Consider the following 24,741-nt stretch of genomic DNA (forward strand, 5'->3'; position numbering starts at 1 on the left):
GGTTTTTTTCTTCTGAAATCACATAAACAAAGCATTTTGAACTCAAAATGTAGTTGGACTACATTGTGACATGAAGTGAAATATCAGTCAACCTATGAAATTGTGGTGTTCAGTAAATCAATAAAACCAATAAGCAAAAGGAACGTCCTCGGTGCTCCATTATCTTGTAGCAGTGTGACAGTCGGCATTTCTCTTCCTCATTGTATCCGTATCAGGGTGACTCATGTCACTTGGTGCTTGTGAAATTTGAAGAACCCAGATGCTTTGGGAAATACACCTTCTGCCTGCATCTTATCCCAGGTGCTTGTTTCCTTATTTCAGGTATGCATTATAGCGTTCCTGCTTTATGACCGGTCGTTATTACTTCCTTGTTCATTGACTATAAAAAGAAGGCCGGCCTTGGCTTCCACAGCAGGCTGTTCCACTGAGCCTTCACAGCAGTAGACTTTCACAAGCGTGTGGTTCAACTGCTCCTGCCCAGAATGGACAACCCGGCCTTAGAACTGCATGAAAATGACCTCCACAAATCCTCATCCAACCCAGTGCCGAAAAAGACACACATGTATCATCATTCTGAGATTGTGGTAAGTTTCTTTCAGAATGGTGTGCTCTATGAAAATGAATTACAACTGTGTAGGAAGTCTGAACCCCAACTCTCAATCTCATCCGTGTATTTTCATTTATTACTTTTGCTTACGTGTTATTTCCCTCCCTTGGAGGTGTTAACTGCTGTCAGCCTTCTTTGCTAAAATGATTAATGCGCTGTTAATGCTCACTATCATGTGCCAAGAAAGCTACTAGCTCAGTTTTACCCAGGTTCATCCAAAGAAGCATAACCTCCCAGTCTGCTCCATGCTTCTTTGGGCTTTACACTTAGAATTAATGCACACAGCAATATTTATTGCCACATTTCTAAGCCCTATGGACCACTAAGCCTATATCAAGATTCTGTAAGTTCTTCTTCTACTAGTTGTTTCCTTAAAATGTTTTTCAGGAGGAACCAAATATGAAATTATATTCAAAGACCTCGAGCGATGCGAAGTGCTGTTTACGGAATGCATTGTCTAACTAAAAAATGTCTTGAACTTTTCTTGGAAGAAAAGTGCCTTAAAGATTATTTTGCTTTAAGGTGGATTTAGAAGAGGGCCCACACCTTTATGTTTCCAATTTTACTTTGCTTCAATGGTTTCTTACTGTAGGGAATGCATCTTTTTTGCAATATCAATGTGACTGTCTGCCAAATTGCTAAATGTATATTCTGGCTCTTTGGGAAATGTTTGAGAGTACCCATACTACAGAAGGCACTCATGATGTACAGCTATTGCTAATCAACATCACATTAACTTGTCGAAATACAGTAAAAGCATCAAGGAAATGGATTACAGACACAACATAAAGTGCATGGTACCAACATATTCTTGTGAGCATATTATCTGACATAAATATTGCATCATACATATTGTGTATCATCCAATTGAAATAATAATAGAATCACCAAATGGGATGATATTTTGTTAGACAATATTTAAGAAACTATATTAATGTCATACAATGTAAAGCTACTGGCTGTGCGTAACATGAACAGCAACTGCCACTTGCGAACGGGTATACTTTCTACTCCCTTTCCTTTTTATTTCTTTATAGTTTCAGTAATTAGCTGATAAGGAGGCATTTAAAGCACTATACCTATGTTTTATTACACTTCTGTAGTTCATTTCACTAAAGCAGGGATCTATTCGTTTCTTACCACACACTCTAAATCTTAAAGGCAGTTTTGACAAATTACAAGCCTTAAAAATGGGGGTTTATTTATAAAGTACTGATTTGAAACGTATTCTAAATATCTGTCTACCTCATCTATTTTCATCAGATGAGCAAGGATTCAATTAGTTGTTTAGCAGTGATTGAAGGGTTTCACTGCATACTATAAAGACCCTCACTGTCTTTTAATCTGACAGTGCAATACACTGCACAGTTTTGCGACTCCTAAAGGAACTTTCTAGTGATTTTAATTATCCCGTTGACGTACCACGAGAGATGCATTAGTCATCTATTGTAAAGTTTGAGATTAAGGCCATCTGTATGCTTTCAAAGACCAAACTATATCAGCCTGTCATCGAAGTGATTGGCTGCTTGTATATTCGAGAATATAGCTAAAAAGACATTATGTGTGGCGGGACAGTATGTGGACACGGTGGATGCCATACTGTGTATGTCATAGGTTTTCCAGGATAGTACCACCATTTGTCAAGAGTACTGTTATTACTTTAAATGACAGTCAGGCACCAACACCTGCCATTAACGCTCGGATTCCTTAGCTGACCAACACCACTCAGCAAAGATGCTTTGCATTTCATTTGGCAGGACCAGTACTTCTCAGGGTGGAGCAGGGGTAATCAGTGACAGAATTGCTCTGCTTTTAGTCACTTCTCAGCCTCCACAGTAACCAACAAGTGGGACATTTCATTGCTAGCAACCAGACGCAGACCTGGAAACTGAGAAGGATCCGTCCTGCCTCGCACTCCACCATATTCTCTCTGGATCGCACAACACAAAGCCCTTAAGAAGGCTGCTGCTTAACCTCAATCTGAGGGCACAAATCCAGTGGAACTGCGCCTGATAATCCCCTCTCTGCTTCAGCCCCGTTAAACAAGTTTCTTTGAATTGGTTGATAATTAAACAAATTTAGAGATAATTAGTAGTTTGGCACACTTTATTTGAATGGCTGTGGGAACTAGGTAATTTCTGACTTCGAGAGTTTGTTGGAATGTCCTAATGTATTGTTAATATGTTTTCTCATAGGAGTCCAAGTTCATGTTGATCACAAATGATTTTCTTAATATATTCTCAGCCACATTTTAAAAAACAAACCCTTCCTCTAAACCAATTCAAAAGTCCTGTGAGCTCACATATAATGTTGATTTTCGAATAAGGCAGGCTAGGGGAAGTTAACTTTTTCAATTGTTGGTGTCCTTCAGTGGCTTCTAAAACCGGAAGGTGGCTTGATAATTTTCAGGCACTTTGTGTTTCTCAAAACGTATCGTTTTGATCCCTTCTTCTTGCAGGAAAGAAAGCCGTCCTGGTCCCTTTTGAAGATGTTCCTGGTTTGCCTCTTGGCTTGTCTCATTACAACGGCCATTGGAGTCCTTATCCTGTCATTGGTCTACGTTGGGCACTTTAGCCCCATGTCAGGACAAGACACCGCTGACAAAGACCCAGCACCCAGCAGCAGCACGCCTAAAGACAATAAAGTTGATGCCCGCTTTGGATTTCTGAACCATCTGGGCAAATCCAAGGTATGCTATGAATATAGGTTGAAGTTCTGAAGCTGCCATCCACAGGTGGAATGTGCCTTAAATAATTCACTAATTCACAAACCACACTGGAGTCACAAATGTTTTTGTCATTGATGTTGTTTCCTAAACATCACAGGAGGCTTCAGACACATAGATTTTCAATCAAAATCCCTACTTCAGGAATCTCAACAATCTCACGTATTGAAATGTTTGAAGCTCTGGCAGGCACGACCATGCTCTTTGGAGGTGCTTTGGAGCAGACACACCACCATCAGATGTAGAAGCTGTCATTTCCGCTGATTTTATAAGAGCTTCTATGTTGAGATTAGCGGTGAGTGTGTGATGGAGGGTAAATGGGTGTGTGTATTTGGTAGCATGTGCATAATATACTGTAAACATTGCCTTTTTCCACTATCTGTATGTTTGTCATGTTTTATTCTCATAACAGTGTGCCCAGTTCACAAAGATGTGACATACTGTAGTAATAGTACAGATTTTCAGGAGTAACACAGACGTAACTATTAGGACTCCTAGCTTACTATTGCAATTTTGGAGTAGGAGTACTACAAACATAAATTACACTTACTCGTTGCAAAAACTTTATAAATAGGACCGATTAGCCTTAGTTTTGAAGGTACATTGATCCAGCATTAATGATGATATGGGGACAGTGGAGGCAGAAGGATGCGACCAGTCCACCTAGTCTGTCCTCTTTACTACCTTTTAAGGTGGTAGTTAGTTAGGAAAGCTGATTTATCAGGTCTGTGTTACTTTAGCCAAAAACTAAAGTTCTACTTTTTCTTGATTTTTTAAAATAGTTAAACTGAAATGGCTGAAGTGAGGGTATAACATGGGAGGAACCCAAGTACACTTTTATTTTCTCCCTTATCACTGTCTGAACTGGGACAGTTTTGGGACCTAGATTACATTATACAGTAAAATGTATTGTTCTATTCTCATTTTTCATTAGCTCTAAATTCTTTAAGATGTTGCCGACTTTTTTTCCTAAGGAAAGTATTTTTTTCTGATAACAGCTCGAATTCTTACTATAAGAACCAATTTCGTAGAAGTGCTGCCAACTGTTGTTTTAAACACCTTTCTCAGGTTAGGAAAATGTGCTCCTTTCATATTTTTAGTAGCAAGAACTATGTCCAAGGGCAGTGGGGCACCTTACATGAGTGCCAGATTACATTACACAAAGTCAGATTCTTTTTTAGGTACAAGGACATTAAGGGGGTGATTCTGACCGCGGCGGACGGCGGTCGCCGCCCGCCAAGCGGTTCCCGCCGAAAGACCGCGGCGGTCATTCTGGCTTTCCCACTGGGCTGGCGGACGACCGCCGAAAGTCCGCCCGCCAGCCCAGCGGGAAACACCCTTCCCACGAGGAAGCCGGCTCAGAATGGAGCCGGCGGAGTGGGAAGGTGCGACGGGTGCAGTTGCACCCGTCGCGAATTTCAGTGTCTGCTAAGCAGACACTGAAATTCTTTGTGGGGCCCTCTTACGGGGGCCCCTGCAGTGCCCATGCCATTGGCATGGGCACTGCAGGGGCCCCCAGGGGCCCCACGACACCCCATACCGCCATCCTGTTCATGGCGGGCGAACCGCCAGGAACAGGATGGCGGTATGGGCTGTCAGAATCCCCATGGCGGCGCAGCAAGCTGCGCCGCCATGGCGGATTCCCATGGGCAGCGGAAAGTCGGCGGTACACCGCCGGCTTTCCGCTTCTGGCCGCGGCTGTACCGCCGCGGTCAGAATGCCAGGCGGAGCACCGCCAGCCTGTTGGCGGTGCTACCGCCAACCTCCGCCATGGCGGTAATTACCGCCAGGGTCAGAATGACCCCCTAAGTGATTTGCAGAGAATCACAGAAGGTTGAGCCGACGCCTTTACTTCAACCCGGTCCACCAGTTCCAAAGTCGGTAGCTCTGACCATCCACATATCGTCTCCTCCTCATTGTCCTAGCTTCACAGCTCCTGCCCACCTAAAATCAAGTACTCTTTTTTCTCAGGAGTGTAGTGTCCTAATGAAAACTGTAGTGCGGTTCCTAAGGCTTGGTCCTTCAGGTCCTGCAACATCAGATTCAAAAGGATGAAAGGGCACTGAAGACCAAAAACATTCCAGCCCCATGAGTTTTCCAGGACTGTGAATAAGCGCTCAAAGGAATGGAAATTTTAATAAACTTGTAGGTATGCCAAGGTTGATAGAAAGGAATCCGCCCATGAATTGCTCTCCGTTCAAACACATAAGTTCAATGATGATAATATGCTTCTCAATTTGACAGCAATATCTGCCAGAGGTTTAGTTCTGCAAATACGGCTCATGTTGAGTCCAATCCCATGCGAGTTAGGTAACCAGGAAGACAAACAGTGCTTAAGTTGGGCAACGAGCAGAAACTCATTTCACAAAAGATGTGGTGACAGTCATTCCCTCTTTCAGAAGTGTTGATGCAGACAGGGTTTCTTGTATGTGAGGTTAAAGGAGGAAGTATAGGGGATGCCGTATGAGAAGATCTCCACAGGGCTGCCAGCTTAACCACTGTCCTTGGCATCTGTACCTCGGAATGTTACTGTGGTGGCCAAACAGCCCTGAACCTGAGAACCGAGACCTCAGGAATACCTACACAATGTATTTATTTTTATGGTCTGAGACTAAAAATAACTGCACTTAAACACAAACAATATCTCCACCACACATGGTGGACATGGGTACGTTTCATAAGAAGTGCAGACAATAGCACCCAAAACCAGACCTCTCCACAAAATCTTCGAAAGCCCTATGGAGCACACTAGATAAGTATTTAGAAAATATTAACCCTCCTCCCAAACACACAAGTAATTAACACTACAATATTCCTCCTCTCTATCAAGGCATGATTAGTCACCCCCTACTTACAAGTGCAGGCACTATCTGGATCACTACCCCATCCTTCCCTCCCTCCTGCGCCTCCCCTTCTTTCTGCCCGTCACTCAGGTCTCCATCACTCCATACTATCACGAATCACAAAGAATGTCATTTTTGTCAGTCTTGTGCATGTGTCAATATTACGGACCATATATATTTCTTCCTTCTGTGTCATACAAGCTACTTGTTATTCCTCTGATGAATTTCGTTTATAAAGCTCAATAAAAGGTTTTTGAATAACAAAATAACCCGGGACTCCACAGTCTTTATAGGACTTTTGATCAGTATCATATGTCTCTTCTCTAGGTACACGACTTTCAGGGAGGAGGCATTCAATGGGCACGATTCCGGAAGGACCTAGGGCATTATGACAGTGACGAAGAAGTCAAATTTGGGACAAGCCTCAACTCGCAACAGTCCAGGATGACAGCAGGAACTCTGCGGATCAAAAGCAAAGGGCTGCGGGCACCGCACTGGCATTTTAATGCCAATGAACATGGATTCTTATTGCAGGTAGATATCAAGTGCCGACTTAGGCCTTTTACTGCAATGGTTGTTTTACCTTTTGGCCTGATTACACGTTGTACAATAGAAAGAGCACTGAATGAGCCCTGAAAGTCCCTCTGAGTGCGGTACACATTTTAGTAAGCAATGATCAGGAACCTTGAAGAATTTCAATTAGAACATTGGAATGTTGGTAGCTCCATTGAAAACAATGGAGTGCTGCAGGCTTTTACTGGCCGGTAAAAACCCGCAGCGCCAACATTCCAATGTTCGCTTTGTTCACAGCAACAGCTGTGAACAAAGCCTCACGGAGCCCGAGGGGATTTTAATCCCCTCGGGCTCCGTGAAATTTTTTTTTTTAATAGAACATTCTGCCCTGAGTGGCAGAATGTTCTAATAGCCTTAGAACCCGCCGTAGTGGGCTCTACCGGCTATTAAAGTCCCTCTCCCTTGTTAAATGCCCTCGCCTTCGGCTCGGGCATTTAACGCGGAGAGCGGGCCTTTAATAGCCGGTAGAGCCCGCTACGGCGGGTTCTAAGGCTATATTATGCTTGTACTCGTTTGCCAGAATATTACCAAAAATGTTGTTGGACAGAAAAGTTGTGTCATAAATCTCATGCACATAATTATCTCTCGATTTATAATCAGGTAGTCTAAAATTACCGCATGAAATCATCATGTGTTTATTTCGCTTTACCTAGGTTACAACCAGGGCCTTAAAAGTATTTAGAACATTGGAATGCTGGGGGCTCCATTGAAAACAATGGAGTGCTGCGGGCTTTTACTGGCTGGTAAAAGCCCACAGCGCCAACATTCCAATGTTCGCTTTGTTCACAGCAACAGCTGTGAACAAAGCCTCACGGAGCCTGGGGGGATTTTAATCCCCTCGGGCTCCGTGATTTTTTTTTTTTTAATAGAACATTCTGCCCTGAGTGGCAGAATGTTCTAATAGCCTTAGAACCCGCCGTAGCGGGCTCTACCGGCTATTAAAGTCCCTCTCCCTTGTTAAATGCCCTCGCCTTCGGCTCGGGCATTTAACGCGGAGAGCGGGCCTTTAATAGCCGGTAGAGCCCGCTACGGCGGGTTCTAAGGCTATATTATGCTTGTACTCGTTTGCCAGAATATTACCAAAAATGTTGTTGGACAGAAAAGTTGTGTCATAAATCTCATGCACATAATTATCTCTCGATTTATAATCAGGTAGTCTAAAATTACCGCATGAAATCATCATGTGTTTATTTCGCTTTACCTAGGTTACAACCAGGGCCTTAAAAGTATTTAGAACATTGGAATGCTGGGGGCTCCATTGAAAACAATGGAGTGCTGCGGGCTTTTACTGGCTGGTAAAAGCCCACAGCGCCAACATTCCAATGTTCGCTTTGTTCACAGCAACAGCTGTGAACAAAGCCTCACGGAGCCTGGGGGGATTTTAATTCCCTCGGGCTCTGTGAATTTTTTTTTTTTTAATAGAACATTCTGCCCTGTGTGGCAGAATGTTCTAAAAGCCATAGAACCCGCCGTAGCGGGCTCTACCGGCTATTAAAGTCCCTCTCCCTTGTTAAATGCCCTTGCCTTTGGCTCGGGCATTTAACGCAGGGAGCGGGCCTTTAATAGCCGGTAGAGCCCGCTACAGCGGGTTCTAAGGCTATATTATAAGCAATTTTGATACAAAGCGGACTATTATCTATCTGCCACGTCTTAAATGTAAAATATTACAATGTAAAGATAAAATCAGAACTGCATATGCATGTCAAAAGTACCATTTTGTTAATATCTGCCAGTTCAGGAAAGCGCCCTTCTTTATTTTGTAGGGTACCGCATGGATTGGTATTGTTGACGAAGGTGGCGAAACAGTGACGACGTACAACGTTACAGCTGGACAGGTCATCTTCTTTCCGAAAAACACTCTGCACTGGGTGAAGAACGTGGGGGATGAAGACTGCCTCTTCTTTCTCTTCTTCACCACACATGACGAACTTCAAACCCTTGATGTGGATGATGCTTTCTTTTCCACCCCAGAAGATATAGCAGCAAGATCTCTAAAGGTTTGTCCTCTGCGTTGAGTCAAATATTCCTTGCCGTTCTACTCTAGGGTTCAGAGAGAAAATGTGGACTAAGGAACATACAAAACACATTAATTCCTGACTAAAACTTCAAGATTACAGCTATCCTTGACTAATACTTTGAAAATATTTTAGGCATAATCATCAGCTCTTTTTTTAAAGTCAGGACCCGAGGGGGCTTTAAAATCACACTTTAGACTCAACAAAATACCAACAAAAGGCTAGGCCAACCCTATCTTACAATAACTGAAGCAGAAAGCTGAGTCTTTCACTAATCGCAGAAACAATGGATTTGAGACCATGTCGGCCATCCATGGATGCAAAGCATGAGTGCATCCCAAGGATTTGGAGCAGCACATGAAAAGGCCAAGATGTTCATTAGCAGGTGAAAGATTCTAGGGACCAAAGGCCTTGACCAGGAGTGAGGATTTCAAGGTATATTTCCATGCAGGTTGGGCTCTGAGCCAGTTCTACATCTATCCAAGCCCAGTGTTTCATCAATACCTGGCCTGTCCTTTCTCTACAGTGTAAAAAAAATATATGTACTGGTGCAGATAAAAACCAATAACATAGTCTATCATACCACATCAAAACACAATAACTAACTACATTTAATTCTGTTTCTTTGATATACTAGTTTGAAATTCACAGATTGAAAGTTGCCTTTTGTGTAGTAGGATAGCTCCAAATCCTGGACATCATACGTGTCAATCAACTAATATCTTCTTCGTAGACTCTTTGTGCCTGTTTGTGGCAAACGAGTACGAAACCTCAGTGGCTTTGTAAAGTGCCCAAACATTGTGTGGTTTAGGTTTGTGTTAAAATTGTTGAATTGAGGGCTTTTTAAATTTAAGTTCGCTGACCAGGAAGGATTTTTAGCCACTTTGCCACACTGTGCAGACGTGAACGTTGTGAAATAATGTTGTCATCGATTATGAAGTGGCTTGTTGTACTAATATCAAGAGGTGCACATTAACAGATTTTGTTAATCAACTAGTTATAGGGACAGTTTTCTTCACTCCTGATGCCCTGGCCTTACCAACAGCTGATTACATCATGTAGATTCAAACTGTAGTACATTTCTTCAGGTCCACAATCTGGAAATACAGGTTGAGTGTTCTCAGTACCTCATTGGTGTGTAATTGGAGGTCACCACCAGCCCAACTGAGGCACTGTCGCTAAAAGAGAAGTCTCCTGTCCCGGACACCAGTCACTCTAATATACTAACTGTCTGTTTTACAGGCTTGTTCGCCAAGTGCATTTTGGTAAACTTGTTAGCTAGTGCGTCCTCCCTCCACAGTCCCAGGTAGATAGTGATGGTTTGGTGGTAAGAGATGTGGTTAGATGAGGGCCATAGTGCGGATACACGTGCTCACTCGTACTACTTCCTGTTCCATAAGCCACATGATTCTCTGCATTCAGCCACACTCTAGATAAATCATTAACTGAAGAACCCATAGGCCTACTGACTGCTCTCTGTTTCACATCACAGATGTCGCCCATACGTGGGGAATATTTTCTGTCATAGACCTAACTAGAGGTTTTTAAGGAGGTTTCCTCTGACGAGGGTGTTTGTGACACGCTTTGCAACACCTCAATCTATAAAACCTGACTGTGAGTGACCAGACTGTGTCACGGAAGTGTGAGTTCGGAGAGGGAACAACAGTGCACCTGTTTCTATCCACCTGCCCCTTCTCCAGTCCATACATTTAAAGAGCAGTGATGCCTCTCCGTATCCTTGCGCTGTCTGCAATGCAATGCATACAATAACCCAGAAATTGATGCACTTTCCAAAGTGAGTCGCACAAAGACAAGCACACAGCTGTGCCCTCCGTGAACACACATCTTCATGGTACCACTATTAGAGTTTTGACCTCACACCATACAACATTTCTCAAATGTGTTGAAATTAGTTCATTTGCCAATCAATTGAGATGTTCTACGTTTAAATAATATATCTGATACTTATGGCTATAAAGTATAACTCAATCTCTAGTTAATATCGGCTGCAATAGACTTCTGCCGTACCAATGTCCCTAAGCCAGCAAACAATAACTGGAATAAATCGTCATAAATAGTCATGTTTTCTCCAGAGTTCTTCAAATAACACAGACTTTGCCTTATTTGTTTTAGCCACAAAAAGGGGTTGATTTTATCAGAACCTTCAAAAGGCCCAAAGATGACCAAGCTATCAATCTTCCTCCCAACCTGGTGGAACTCGTCCAGAACGCCAGTTACCTGCAGTCCCCGGATGAGCAGGTCTGGAAATACTTCTACGATCTGAAAGGTAAGGGAAGCTAAGTCAGTAGGGGTAATTGACCCTCCGCCCCTTCTATGTTCCTGTGTCAGGGAGACCTGTTCGTGTGGGAAAGGGGCACAGACAGTGGAGTCTTTTCTTTCCACTACCACACATGACTGTTTCTTGCCAATAAATTAAAGTGATTCAGTTATGAATTGATTGAGTTTTAAAGTGACTGATTTTTATAGTGAGTATTTGTGTCCAACTCTCTTGAAAGAGCGTCTCGTTGACATAAACAAATTATATCCATTCCGTGGTGAATTCAGCGCATTTTCAGTGAGCTGAACTGTTGCCACTGAAATATCAATATGTGATGATCTTTAAGTTAACTTCGAATTCCTGCAAGAACCGCTTAGTTACCGGCCCTTCTGAGGAGGAGAAGCCGTGAATTTGGAAAAATTGACACAAGCTACTTTTTCATTAATAAGTCTTGTGGAGTTTTATTCAGAAAACAAAAGGCCATGGGTATGCACGCATAGGCGCCAGGGTATTCTCCTGGGTGAGTTGCGCGATATACAAATGCACATAACATCGTGAGCCACGCTACTATCTTACAACATCGAGAGTTCGGTACAAGTTTCACTGTTAGGAATCTGAAATCATCTGCAAAAATGCTGTTCCTTGTATGAGCAAGTTGGGCAGTCTGACCTCCCCTTGTAGAAGGTGGTTTTTAATTTGGAATGCCCCTGGGCCAGATGTATGTCCATTTCATTTTGCGAGTATCTAATGGCGACTTTTTGCAAGTCGCAATTAGAGACTCGCAAAATGAAATACAGAAATGTGTCTCAGACACATTTAGTGATTCCCAATGAGATCCCAAAGACCTACATAATCAATATAAATGAGATAGGTCGCAGTTTGCGACCCCATTGGTAATGGCCCCACTTACAAGGATGGTGGCCTGCTGGGGACAGCAGAAGAACATGTCTTTGATTGCTTTTAAATAAAGCAGTTTTTATTTTATTTTTTAAATGCAGCTTTTTTCCCTTAAAGGAAAACAGGATGCATGTCAAACAAAACAAGCATTTGCAATGCAGCGTGTCTTGCATTACATTGAGTTAGAGCTATTAGCGTTATAAACTCCTAACTGGACTTTTCTTGCCACATTAAATGAACAAAAAAAAACTAGCGAGATCGTGCTGTGAAAAAAAGAGAAAAAGTAGTCCAGAAACCATACGGAAAACATGGAGCCTCATATGTTTCCAGTAGTTTACTGGTGCTCTTGAGGAGGGCTAAACACCGGAAAAGGCACAACATATGCATGCCGTTCACAAATGAAAACAAGTGGATTTTAAAAGGCAAGCCCACAAACCAATGAAAGTGACTGACGTAACATGGGGGTGGTTAAAATCCACCTAAAGAGAGATTAGAAGAGGGACGGAGAGCTTTGCGCTCCCTAAAAAATTAAAAGTTTTCTTTTCATTTTTTCAGAGTAGGCAGTGGGAACACTACCTGCTCTGAAAAAATATTAATGCTTCCATTCACAAAGGGGAAGAGGTCCCTGAGGACCCTTTTCCGTTTCTGAATGGGTTACCACCAACTTGAAGTTGGTGGTAACTGTAAATTCACGGTCACAATACATACCTGCATGTCAGTGCGATTTGGTATTAGGAAGGGATGCCCTAAACATGCAAGAGCAGTATGTGATTCGAGAAACAAGTTACAGGGTTGCATTTTGCTTTAATACATAGAAAAAAGCATTTTACTTTGTACATCTGGCCCCCTGTTTTTCCAGGATCTGCAGCTCACGTTTTTGTTTCGTGGAGAACATTTTGAAGAGAGGTACCATAGTGCATATATCTCGGATATTGCATTTGATAGGGATCGGTTGAAGTGAAGATTGTTCACCACATTGCATAGACTGTTCACTACATTGCACAGAATTGCTAGCAGTGACAAAAATTACTTGCTAAATATAGTGACGTAGCAAGGGTGCCATGGGTCCGAATGCAAACAAGGAACACTGCCCCACAAGTTTTGGCATGGTAGTAGAAGGCAATTATGAATGGAGTGCAATGAACCTACACCCAAGGGCCCGGGTGCCACTGCACTTGCTGCACTATTGAGTGCTTCACTCCTGCCTGTGGAGTAGCAGAGCATAAATGGGAAGACAACGCTAGTTATATCTGCCGCCTAAGAACAGTCCATCTTTTTACCTTCAAACTTGGTCACTTTCTTGGAAGACAGTTGGACAGGACACGATGAGGCCAGATACCTTGGTTGTGCGGTCTCACTAAACCGGCTTTCAGTGTAAGACAAAAGTTCAAGTGTAACAAACCTGATGGCATGGGACACCTTGTGTGCAATCGCCCTGGGCAAGCCTCATCTCATTGTTTCCAAAATGACTAAGCCCCAATATTTATCAAGTGCTGGAAACATTCCTGGTGGTCTGTCCTGCAGCTCTAGTTCCTCATGGCAAGCGTCTAAGCACCAGATCTCTCTCCAGCCAAGTCTCCTGCAGAGTAAAGTCTGTTTTCACTTATATACGCATGTGTAAGTTAATTCCATTCATAAATCATTTGCATACATCTAACCTTTTTGCTCCAATAATGAGTTCTGTAACATTGTTACATTCATTTTTACTAATTTTGACAGGTTTATCATATTCCTTTCCATAGCCCTAAACAAACGTTATGAGCACCCAACTAAATGATGCCTATTTTGTCAGTCTCAGAACAATGAAAGAATGGGCTGGCCCTGCCAGATTCAAATGAGCGAAATGGAGGGTACAAACAGATTTGCGATCTTTTAACCCACTGAGCCATCACACTAGCACCAACGTTATTTACAGCATAGAAACTGCTTTCCATGGTCACTGCAAATTCATATAATTTATTTTAAGGTTTATTAGTATTGGCACTTCCCGGTATGTGCATATGTATTGTGATGGGTATTTATGAGGAAGAAGAAATGCTATGTGCTGCATCCTGGAACAATATGGTGCAATAGTGTTGTAAATTGCTACTTTTTGTCCATTGTTTTAGGTTCAAAGGAATTCCTGTATCCTGGAGGAATAATTCAATGGGCTCGTTACCGTAGGAATGGAATTGGCCTGAATAATAAAGAGAAGATCTTCAGCGAATCCCTAAATCAGGTAAGGATTGCCTATTGTCATCAAGTTTCAACTTATCAGCTACATGGCAGCTAATTACAAAGGACCCCGACGTCTGTGAAGGACTCCAGCAATTAATTATGAAACTAAGAGGCTCTCTTTATTATGCGGCGAACCACTTTCCCATCACTTCTTCCTTCCTATGCCAGCCTTGGCACGTGCCCATTTATTGGAGTTGATTCACTTTCAAGTTGATTCACTTTCAAGTGCTAAATGATGACCCCTACAAATGGCAACCTACCAAGGCAGTGGTGAGGTTCATCTCAGGGGCGAGCACATATAATCACATAAACTCACTGCTAATCACTCTGAAGTGGCCACCGCTTGAAGAAAAGGCCAAGTCAAGCTAGCCTGCCTCGCCTTCGAAACACTCCACAAAGGCACCTGAAACTATCAGGCCCGTAAACTAAACATGTGCAGAGGTCAGTGACCCATCAGAAACCCAATTTTTATATTACTTGGTGCATCAATATTCAAGAAACAAAAACAAAAAAACTAAGAAACAGCCATTCTCAGGAAGAACACCTTAGATGTGGAACTACCACCTTAAATCAGACTCTAACCTCCTTCGAAGGCTGCAAAATGGACTTAAAATCCTTTCTTTTTCAATGCAGTTTCTCCTCCTCATTTGACCTCTCGTCCCACCATTGCCCACTGGACCTTTAGTAATTACTTAATTGTGCTGCTGTATATAAACATCCTCTCTCTCACTCTTCATTGCCGTGAACTACGTTCCCCACCCAAGAGACTTCTACCAGCCTTCCTCCAAAATAAATTTTCATGTGTTCTTTTAATATTTATATTCTTGTAAAGTGCTCTGACACCTAATTAGGTATTGTGTGTGCTATATACGCATAGCTAAATAAAAATAACTAAAAAAATAAATACATCTAATGCTACAAATAATACCTGGGTGTCTCTGAGCTCAGTCCTGATTACTGTCTACTTTTCATTGATCAGTGAGAACACAATTAGCCAGCCTGAATGGAGCAGACAGATGATTACACTACATATGCAAGTCCTCATAATGACTATGTAAAACAGATTTTTGAAAAGAAACTTGCTCACTTGTAAAGCTCATGTAGCCTAGAAATTGTGTTTCATCCCCTATGCATACATCACATAGGATCCCAATAAAACATTGTTTTTGGTTTTCACACATTGCATGTATAATTATTGAGATCAGTGCTGCTATCAGCCACTCAGTTGCACCAAGATGTCCCCCACTGAATTAAAAATGTTTGATCTGAAGGACACATACCTGCACCTAGAGACCATCAAATATATCAATATAATGGATAGAGAATTACCTGGATACACTTCTTCCAATGAACCTTGACACGCTACCCCGCTCGATGAGGGTGACCTTGAGCTGGGTCACTAGCTGTAGTGCACCTCAATTTAGTTTCCTCAACCCTACATTGTATCTGAAATCCCTATAGAGGGATTAACTAAAGTAGTTTAGTACCTATTTCTTTGCAATTAATTCAGAAGCTCTCTTTTACAAAATTGGCTGTTAAAACGTTCTGTAGCTCCAAAAAGTATATGAGAACATATCTGCAGTTATGAAGAAAATGTGCATTGTTAGTGGATCATTCCAGAATGCGGGCCTCCATAGCCACGAGGCAGTTGTTGCTTTCTCTTTTTGAAGGACAGGGGGAGGAGAAAGAAAAGTTAAGTCTAATTGCAACTAGGTCAAATTACTGTTTTTTCACATTTCATATTTATGATAATTGGTCATTTAAAAAATCGAATTTACTCTGGAAGTATATATTGGAGCCAGGTTTCCTCTGAGGCGGTGGTCTCCAAACTTTTTAATGCCGCGCCCCCCAGTTGAAAAATAAAAATCATTAGGCCCACGCTCAGATTTATTCACAATTATTTCATAAAGATGGCAAGGTTTAAATATGTTTAGACCTACTTAAACATTGCAGTTAAGTATTGTTACCTTTTTAAAAATGCAATAACATGCTTCTGCTTAAAACAAAGACCTGTTATCTGTATAATGCTTCTTTTGGCTAGAGTTTGGCGCCCCCCCCAGACCACTTTTGAAGACCTCTGCTTTAAGGCCTGAAGAATGATAGAGGAGTTCAGATGGCAGATTTACGGAGTAGACATTTTAATGAGCCATTGTAATGCTAACTTTGTGTCCCCCTGCGTGGGTCACCTGACATTTGCAAGTTTATGAAGGCAGCTAGATCCATGTGTTGACATTTTGGCTTGAGTCATACACGCAGTTTGACTCTGCTGCATTTAAAGGTGTATTAAATTACATTATCTTGTTTCTAGCCATACATTCAACATTACTCTTTTTGATCCAGCATGCAGACTCTCTAACTCTGGGGACTCTCCGAATATACAGCAATGGCCTTCGACAACCTCATTTCCACTTTAATGCTCATGAAATGGGATACGTCATCAGTGGCTGCGGGAAGGTAATTGATCATTAAAGGCTATTTATGTTTAATTTTGCTTCATGTTACTCAGGTTACAATCGAGAACTAAAATGTTATTTTCAAAATCAGTATGATGGTACGCAAGGAGCTCTTCAGTGGGAGCTTCACTGGTAGAGGCATTTACCTGTGGTCTTATTTCGGGCTACGGCGAGGTGAGGAGTAGGTTTAAGGCGGGAGTGTGGCTTTCAGGAACGTGTGACTATAAGCACACCCCCCTCCCGGAGGACCTACAATGCAGGTAGCATAAACACTGAAAATCTGCCCAGCAGAGCATTGACACTGAATATTTATTTAATTTAATTTAATTGGTATATATCACCTTACCACAGTAAATAGTAAAAGTACTTCTACTAGTGTAAGGCGCAGGAGGAGTGATATTAGGGAGATCACTTTGGTCCTGAAGAGGAGTTTAGGGGTAAACTCCGAAACATGTAGACCATTAAGGAGGACATAACATACCCGCCCTCCAGACACACCTTTTTAATCATACCATCCCTGTGAGACATATTAAACTAGTAATATCATCCAGAGGGGATGGTATTTTTAATTTACCAAGACGCCACCACTCCTATCCTTTTCTAGCATCCGCATCGCTGATACCAATAGTGCTCCCACGTATTCAGTTGGTCGCAGCACGCCTCCATCTGCAGCAGAACGGAAAGAAACCCAATGATGAAGCATGCCACCAAGGGGTAACCCTGGTGGGTGAGGGTTTTTCTAAGAAAAAAACTTTTGTTCTGTGGAAGTTTTTCCCTTGTGGGTTGGGTCTCTAAATACGTTTACTGAAGCTTCAAGGAGGATAAACCCTCCCTTTTAACCATCCTTCTCTCCCCTTTGTTTAGCATAAAAAGGAAAGTAGCATGGCATTGTATACTGGTGCTTACTATTTGGGTAAAATCTATAATTTTAGGAAATTAGAACATTTACGTACTTGTCTAGGAGAAAGCCCTTCCCCTGAACCCTCCACACACAATATTTGGGTGATGTTATTCAAGTTTACATCTTTATTGAACCACTGAAACATCCTATAATTTTAGAAGATGTACCAGTTTATGTTTTTTATTAATTTCTGATAACTGGATTCAACAAAGGGAGATGATTTGCAAATGTTAGTGACTCAATCGTTTTGGGTCTTCCAACATTTGTAATGTGCGCTTCCTTGCCACTCCACTGGCATCATCCATGTGCCTTCGCCTAGACACCCTTATGACAAGAGAACAGAAGACCATCTTCTTTTTTTGTAATAAATGTGCTCCTTTGAAAAATATTGTTAATGTGACAAACGTAAATAAATGTGCTTCTTTGAAAAATATTGATAATGTGACAAACGTAAAAAAACAAGACAAAATTTAAATTTGATTCCCAGAGACAACAATTCAAAAAGATATACAAGTCAATGTATTTAATTGATTAAAATGTAGCATCTTCAGTACTAATTATACCATAATGTACACCCCTACAGATTGGAATTACCGGTACTAACCCCACAACTGACTTTGAGGTTGGCATTGGAGATGTGTTTTTCTTTCCGATTGGCACTCAGCACTACATCAAGAGCACATGCGATGAAGACTTGTATATGATTCTAGCCTTCAGTACTGGCAACCAGGTAAATACCCAAACTAAATATTATAAGATGATCATGCTACACAATACTGTACAAGAGAACCTGGGGAGGGTGATATTAATTGAATCACTTCAAGATGCTTCTGGAGGGTGTACTCAAATACTGGTCAGTATATTGTGGAGCAGCAGTCAGCAGAAGGATTTTGAGGAGGAAGTATTCAGTTTGTGTTAGTGAGGATACAAAACTAAGTAGGGTAGTAACGAGAAGATACAAACTAGTGAGGAGATAGCAAGCAGCATAAGAATATGGAAGAGGGTGTAGTCAATGAGACAACAGTGATGAGGAAGTTTTCCTTTTCCCAATATACAGAAGGGATCAATTAGTGGGACTCTGAAGACGTCAGTTGGAGGACACACTAGTGGAAGCAGCTAGTGAGAGGATGCGAGACACAAACCATTAGTGACATAATACAGAGAAGAAGGGGGTCAGTGAGTGCCTATGCAAAAGAAAAAAGGCAGTGGGGGAATGGAAGAAAGAACCTGTCAGTTGGGCTGTAGTGAGGGCAAATCAGTCGGCGAGAGGAAATGGAGCATTGGACAAGAGGGACAGGAAAGCAGTCAATGCAGTGGAGTAAGAAGCACTCAGTGGCAGCAAATAAGGAGAACGGTTTGGCAGGGTCTGGGGCTGAAGAAGTCACTGGATGGAGATGTAGGAGCCATACAATGGTAAGATGGAGGAAAGTGGAAGAAGATACAGATGTATCAGGAGAAAGTGGTGAATGTACAAAGGTAGAGGATAGGAATTGCAAAATAAAGAGATGGTCAAACAAAGCTGCATGGGGCATTAGGGATTTCGAGTTAGAAACTCTTGAGCAATTGCTAGTCAGCAATAATAACGAAGACAGTACACATAGAAGCGACAAAGGATAAGGGAGACAAGGAAGGCCATTGATGGAAGCAGTTACCGTAATGAAGAAACTTCCAGGTCATGTTTAATAAGTGATGACAGCTCCTATAGAGTATAATGGATCTTTGCTGAATGCGTCTACCGGAATGATTTTAATTACAATTTTGTCATAGAAATGAACACGTTTGAAGCATTGGGTTGTATTTACATTCTCATTATTCTAACAGCTTCAAACCCTTGACATGGATGATTACTTCCATGCCACTGCAGACCACATTCTGGCCCAGCTTTTCCTGAAGAAACAGGATGAATTCAAGCAGATCCCTAAGTTCCAAGATGACCAAGCAGTGAACCTGCCGTAGGAGCAAACATTTGTTGTCGAAGAACATTAAAATCAAGAAAATAAACATTCCTAGATGGTTTAGGGGTGTAAACGTAATCGAAGGTACCCATCACAGCTGTGGCAAAATGAGAAATCAAATAGCCTTCGTTTGAAAACTGGAACACATCTGCAACTTAAGCGACTAGGAAAAGACTACAACAGAAAGAGATTTTTAACCATTGACATGATATCGCGCCAGTGATATCAGCGTTAGCCAATCAGATTACTTGGCCACCATTTTAGAACTTTGAACTTTATTACAGACATTAAGGTCAGCGCTGAGCAGTGTGTGAGAGAAGGTGGTGTACACTTTTATCATACTGTTCTTTCCACAGTCGACAAATGTAAGGATTTAAAACCCACAGTATCGCACTCAATGAGCAGTTTAAGGCTGGGTTTCATCATATTTGTTATGGCCTCTTTTCTGTCAGTGATATACTAATGTAGGGCATGAAAGATGGACCCTAACAAAGGTGCTGAAGTCTAGTATAGTTGACGTGTGTAATCTAGGCCTCTAGGGAAATGTGTTTGTTGTAGAACACGTGCCAACAGAACAGTGAGAAAATCCCACTTAGGTTTCACAGGCACCAATGTGTTGTATGTAACCTTTCTGCATTCAGTATCCTGGTGCTCTGTATACTCGTATGCCATATTGGTGAGAATAACTATTGTAGCAACTAATGTTAATTTACAAAGTGTTGTAATAGCGTTATATATATATATATATATAGAGAGAGAGAGGTGAAAAACATCTATTCTCCGAAATGAGTGAGGGGAGAATTTGCAGTACTGCTTGAGGCTATTTCAATCATAAATCATAGCGCTATTCTCACTCAGCAGGGAGGATAAGTCCGTCACTACATAGCCCGAACTGGTGCATATATTTATGTATATGACAAGTAGACATTTGGATACCTCAGCCAGTGAGTTTCTGGCACACCTCTTCGATATTTTAAATTTGCTAAATATAAGTCAATAAATAATTTCAAAGAAGTGCATTTAAAAAAAAAATCATGCTTAGTTTTACAAAGAACCTGGACCTCAAACTGAATAAATGAGTATAGTATTAAAGTTCAGAATATTTGATTCAGCTTTTTCTTTGGTTATAAAAAACATAGAGTCATATTTACAAGAAATTGGCGCATCATAGATGATGTGCCACTTTTCTTGTGCACCCCTACCGGCACCTAACAACCCCATGGTTGTGTTGTATTTACAATACAGTGCACCCTGGTGGTCATTAGCACAATAGCATCAAATATTTTGAAGATATTATAGTGCTTTGCTACACTAGTGTAAAAAATGTTGACACTAGTGCAGCAAATCACAGGGAGGCCCATTGAATAGAATGGATGCATCATTTTAACACCTGCTCTGTGTAAGCCTTAAAAATGACGGAAAAAAAGGCACAGTGAAATGTTGTAAATTTATCCGCGCCATTTTTTCAGGCCTCCCTGCGCCGAAACACCCCCCTTGCATACATTATGCCTGGCGCAGGCAAAATGTGGCACAAGGGTTTACAAAGTGGTCCAATGCATACATTGCACCACTTTGTAAATAAGGCTCAGGGAAATTGACTCCTTAATACCACATTAGTGTAAAAAAAATGACGCTAGTGTGGCATAAGGAGGCTCAATGATCTTGTAAATAGGCCACATAAGGTTTAAACATTCAGTGTAATGTTTTCTAATAATCAGTATCACTGAATGTTTCAGATTACCTGATTATTGTGCTCATTGCTGTATCTATATGAGTGAAATGTACTGATTATTGTGCACATTGCTGTATCTATATGAGTGAAATGTACTGATTATTGTGCACATTGCTGTAGCTATATGAGTGTAATGTACTGATTATTGTGCACATTGCTGTATCTATATGAGTGAAATTTACTTTTTGAGTCTGTGTCACTTTAAATATACCTCAAGTCACATCAAGATCAATATATTTTGTAATAAAAAAAGAAATCTTTAGGAAAAAGTAATATTTCAATTTAATGTGAATTTATAGTGAAATTGCGCTTTCTTGCATAGACTTACTGTTTGACAATGTGCATGACAAGGGAAGCTGCCCAATAAAATTATACATAATGTACCAAGCTCAAAACAACTAAAGAATGAGCTTGACCTACCACGATTGTGACTAGCAGGCCATAAACCACGATTGTGACTAGGAGGCCATAAACCAATCAGTAGCAAACATTTTACTCACTCAGCTACCATACCAACCTGAGTGATTTACTATTGGTCAATATGATGTTTTGATATTTACTTAATTACTCAGGGAATACAATCAACTTATTTGTGAGTTTGAATGGAATTATAATATCATCTTACCTGTGTGAGAAAGTGGATTATTAGAACGGCTGGATTAAGGTGCACCACAAGTAACAAAGGCACTGTCTTGTTAGGTCCAGTTGAAGAGTTATTCATGTAAACTTGAGCTCAACCCTTGGTAGCTATGGCACACAGTAGGCAGGCTTAACTCAAAGAAAGTGAGTTCCACAACAGTTAAAAAGTGTTAAACACAACACAATAAAAATCCCACTCCATTAAAAAAATAGAGAATAATTTAATGAACAAAATGACACCACAACAACAAAAATCTAATTAGAGGAAGTAAAGAGATCAATTTTAGAACTTGTAAGTAAAAATCGCACCAGGAGGCACTGTACAGGTTAAGGAGTTCCCGTATAAAGGACTCTAACTGTGATTTCAGGCCAACCACGATGGAGCACAGGTTGGATTCCCCTACGAGGTTTGACCTGATCAGAGGTTTTACTTTTGCGCTGAGGTGATCATCATGACATTGGCGGTGACTGTTAAACTGGCGGTAATTGTTCAAGTCTTCCCGATGCTCTATCAATCCATGGTCATCTTGGAACACCAACGCCGACGAAGACAACGGCGGTGAAGTAAAGCAGCCTAGCACACAAGGGAGGGAGGGCGGAAAAGGAGAGTGACACACACATGCACAACACGCAAACCATAAACACACACGCCATACACAGAACCAGTTGCAGAGTAAAACGTATGTCACAGGACGCACATTAAATTAAAACAAGGGCAACAAATAGAGTGAACGAACACTGTAATTTGCTGCCAACAGCCACCATAATGTTAAGTCAAATGCGAATACAGGCGTCAATGTCCAGATTGAGCCAATGGCCAGTCCAAAGTAAAAAAGAGCCACATGGCCACAGTCCAAGGCCCAACTTGACTCCTGATGTAATCCGAGCCCCACTGTTCAGAGGTGTTAGAAATGGGGTCTTTGGTTGGCAGTCAGGTTACCCCCTGTCCAAGCAAGGACCCTCACTCTAGTCAGGGTAAGTCACACACAATCCAAATTATCCTGTGCCCACCCTCTGGGAGCTTGGCACTGAGCAGTCAGGCTTAACTTAGAAGGCAATGTGTAAAGTATTTGTGCAAAAACACATGCAACAACACAGTATAACACCACGAAAGTACACTTCACAGTGTTTAGAAAAATATTAAATATTTATCTGGTTAAATGCAGGTCAAAGCAATCAAGATTTGATAAGTACAAGTTAAAATATCACGTCAGGGAATGATAAAAGGAGCCTTTCATCTCTTGCAAGCACAAAGTACCTGGTTTGCATTAAAATTCTCCTCAAGGGACCGCAGAGGAGGAGATGCGTAGAAAACGGGGGGGGGGTGAGTCAATTTTTATGGTGCACACAGACAATGCGTCGTTGAGTTTTCATGCAGGACAGACTTTGCGTCGATTTCCGGCACGTAGACTGGGATCCTCCTTGGGTTGCGGGTTTTTTGGATGCCCCGGGGACGATGCAGAGAAATCCTGGGTGTGCAGGATGAAGTCATAGGGGCTGCGTCGATCCGGTGGGTGATGCGTGGAAATTTCTGTTGCAAGGCAGGTGCTGTGTCGATTCTTCTCGCAGGAAGTCTGGCTGCATCATTCTGGTTCGGCTTAGCGTCGATCCTGTGGGCCGTGCGTTGAAGTTCCGGTTGCAATGCTGGTGCTGCGATGATCTCCTCCCAGGGAGCCGGGCTGCATCATTCCGGTTCGGCGTGCAGTGATTTTCTCACTGTGATGCAGGCTGTGCATTATTTCTTGCACGCTGTGCATCGATTTTCGCTGCATAAGGAGCTCTTTTGCTGAGATTACTCACTAGGAGTGGCTGCCGTCACATTCAGGGGCCCCTTTGTGCCCTTTGTGCCAGCAGCTAATTTTTTTGGTGGGAGCAGTGGCAGACTGAGGTGCTCGGCTGGGTCGTTGGGGCCCTGCAGTTACAGGCAGGAAGGGGGGGTGGAGGAGGAGGGAAGAGGTCAAGTTGGGCAAGGAAAAGCTTCTTAGGGACATTGGGGTGGGATGTGGGAGGAGGGATGGACATGGAGGTGGAGGGAGTGGTTGTAGGAGGTGTACATCTGCTGGACTTCGGTGCAGGTGCATGAACGGTGTGCATGTGTGAGATGGATGATTGTTGGGTGTCTGAGTGCAGGTGTTTGTGTTTCTTAGGGGGGGCAGGCAGGGTGGGAGAGGACAAGGAGGACGCGTGGATGGATGTTGCTGAGGTGTCTGCAAGTGAGGTGTGTGTGCTGCATGATGTGGTGATGGTGGTGGTGGCTGTTGATGCAGTGCATGCAGGTGTGAGAGCGGATGTGATTGAGGGAGGAGGAGGAGTAGGAGGAGGGAGAGACGGTGGAGGCAGTGGATGTTGTTGTGTGTGCAACTGTCTGTTGTTTGTGTGAGTGCTTGAGGCTTGAAGTGTGCTGCCTGTGTTTGTCTGTGCCACTCTTGTGTGATGTTTTGTGTGCATGCTTGCCTGTATGTGTGCATGGGATGGGTTGGGGTTGAGGAGACTGAAACTTTGAAGTGGTAGTTGGAGGGGGGAACAGTAGGAACAGGGACACTGGCTGCCATCAGAGAAGAGGCCAGAGCCTGAAACGATCTCTGTAGGGCCGCCAAACCACCGCAGATGCCCTCCAGGTAGGCATTGCATTGCTGCATTTGGGATGCCAGCCCCTGGATGGCATTCACAATGGTTGACTCCCCTACAGAGATGGATCTTAGGAGGTCAATAGCCTCCTCACTGAGGGCAGCAGGGCTAACTGGGGCATGGGCCTGAGGTGCCTCGGGCGAAGGAGAGGCACACCCTCCTCGGCGAGTGGGCACAGGCAACTTGGTGGGGGGTTACTGGGAGGGCAGTGCTGGTATGGGGGTGGCGGCTGTACCTGTAGCTGGGGTGGTTCCAGTGGTGTCCGCCATCACCAGGGA

At 42.4% G+C, this 24,741-nt stretch overlaps 1 protein-coding gene across 1 annotated transcript; it reads left to right on the forward strand.

The window, feature by feature from the left end:
* Positions 1-423: 423 nt before the first annotated feature.
* Positions 424-21,639, forward strand: DYNAP (dynactin associated protein). Its single transcript, XM_069219554.1, has 9 exons — positions 424-584; positions 3,066-3,296; positions 6,503-6,709; positions 8,512-8,745; positions 10,897-11,050; positions 14,047-14,156; positions 16,496-16,609; positions 18,093-18,239; positions 19,331-21,639. Exons 1-9 carry the CDS (start codon positions 483-485, stop codon positions 19,463-19,465), a joined length of 1,434 nt encoding a protein of 477 aa, XP_069075655.1. The 5' UTR covers positions 424-482; the 3' UTR covers positions 19,466-21,639.
* Positions 21,640-24,741: the final 3,102 nt, after the last annotated feature.

The sequence above is a fragment of the Pleurodeles waltl genome, chromosome 1_1, assembly GCF_031143425.1.
Source record: "Pleurodeles waltl isolate 20211129_DDA chromosome 1_1, aPleWal1.hap1.20221129, whole genome shotgun sequence".
Classification (NCBI taxonomy): Eukaryota; Metazoa; Chordata; class Amphibia; order Caudata; family Salamandridae; genus Pleurodeles; species Pleurodeles waltl.

Bases quoted from the DNA above. Each gene is read 5' to 3' on its own strand.
- DYNAP (XM_069219554.1), top strand. From the start codon at position 483: ATGGACAACCCGGCCTTAGAACTGCATGAAAATGACCTCCACAAATCC. The intron at 585-3,065 runs GTAAGTTTCTTT...TTCTTCTTGCAG, and splicing joins ATCATCATTCTGAGATTGTG to GAAAGAAAGCCGTCCTGGTC. The intron at 11,051-14,046 runs GTAAGGGAAGCT...CCATTGTTTTAG, and splicing joins ATACTTCTACGATCTGAAAG to GTTCAAAGGAATTCCTGTAT.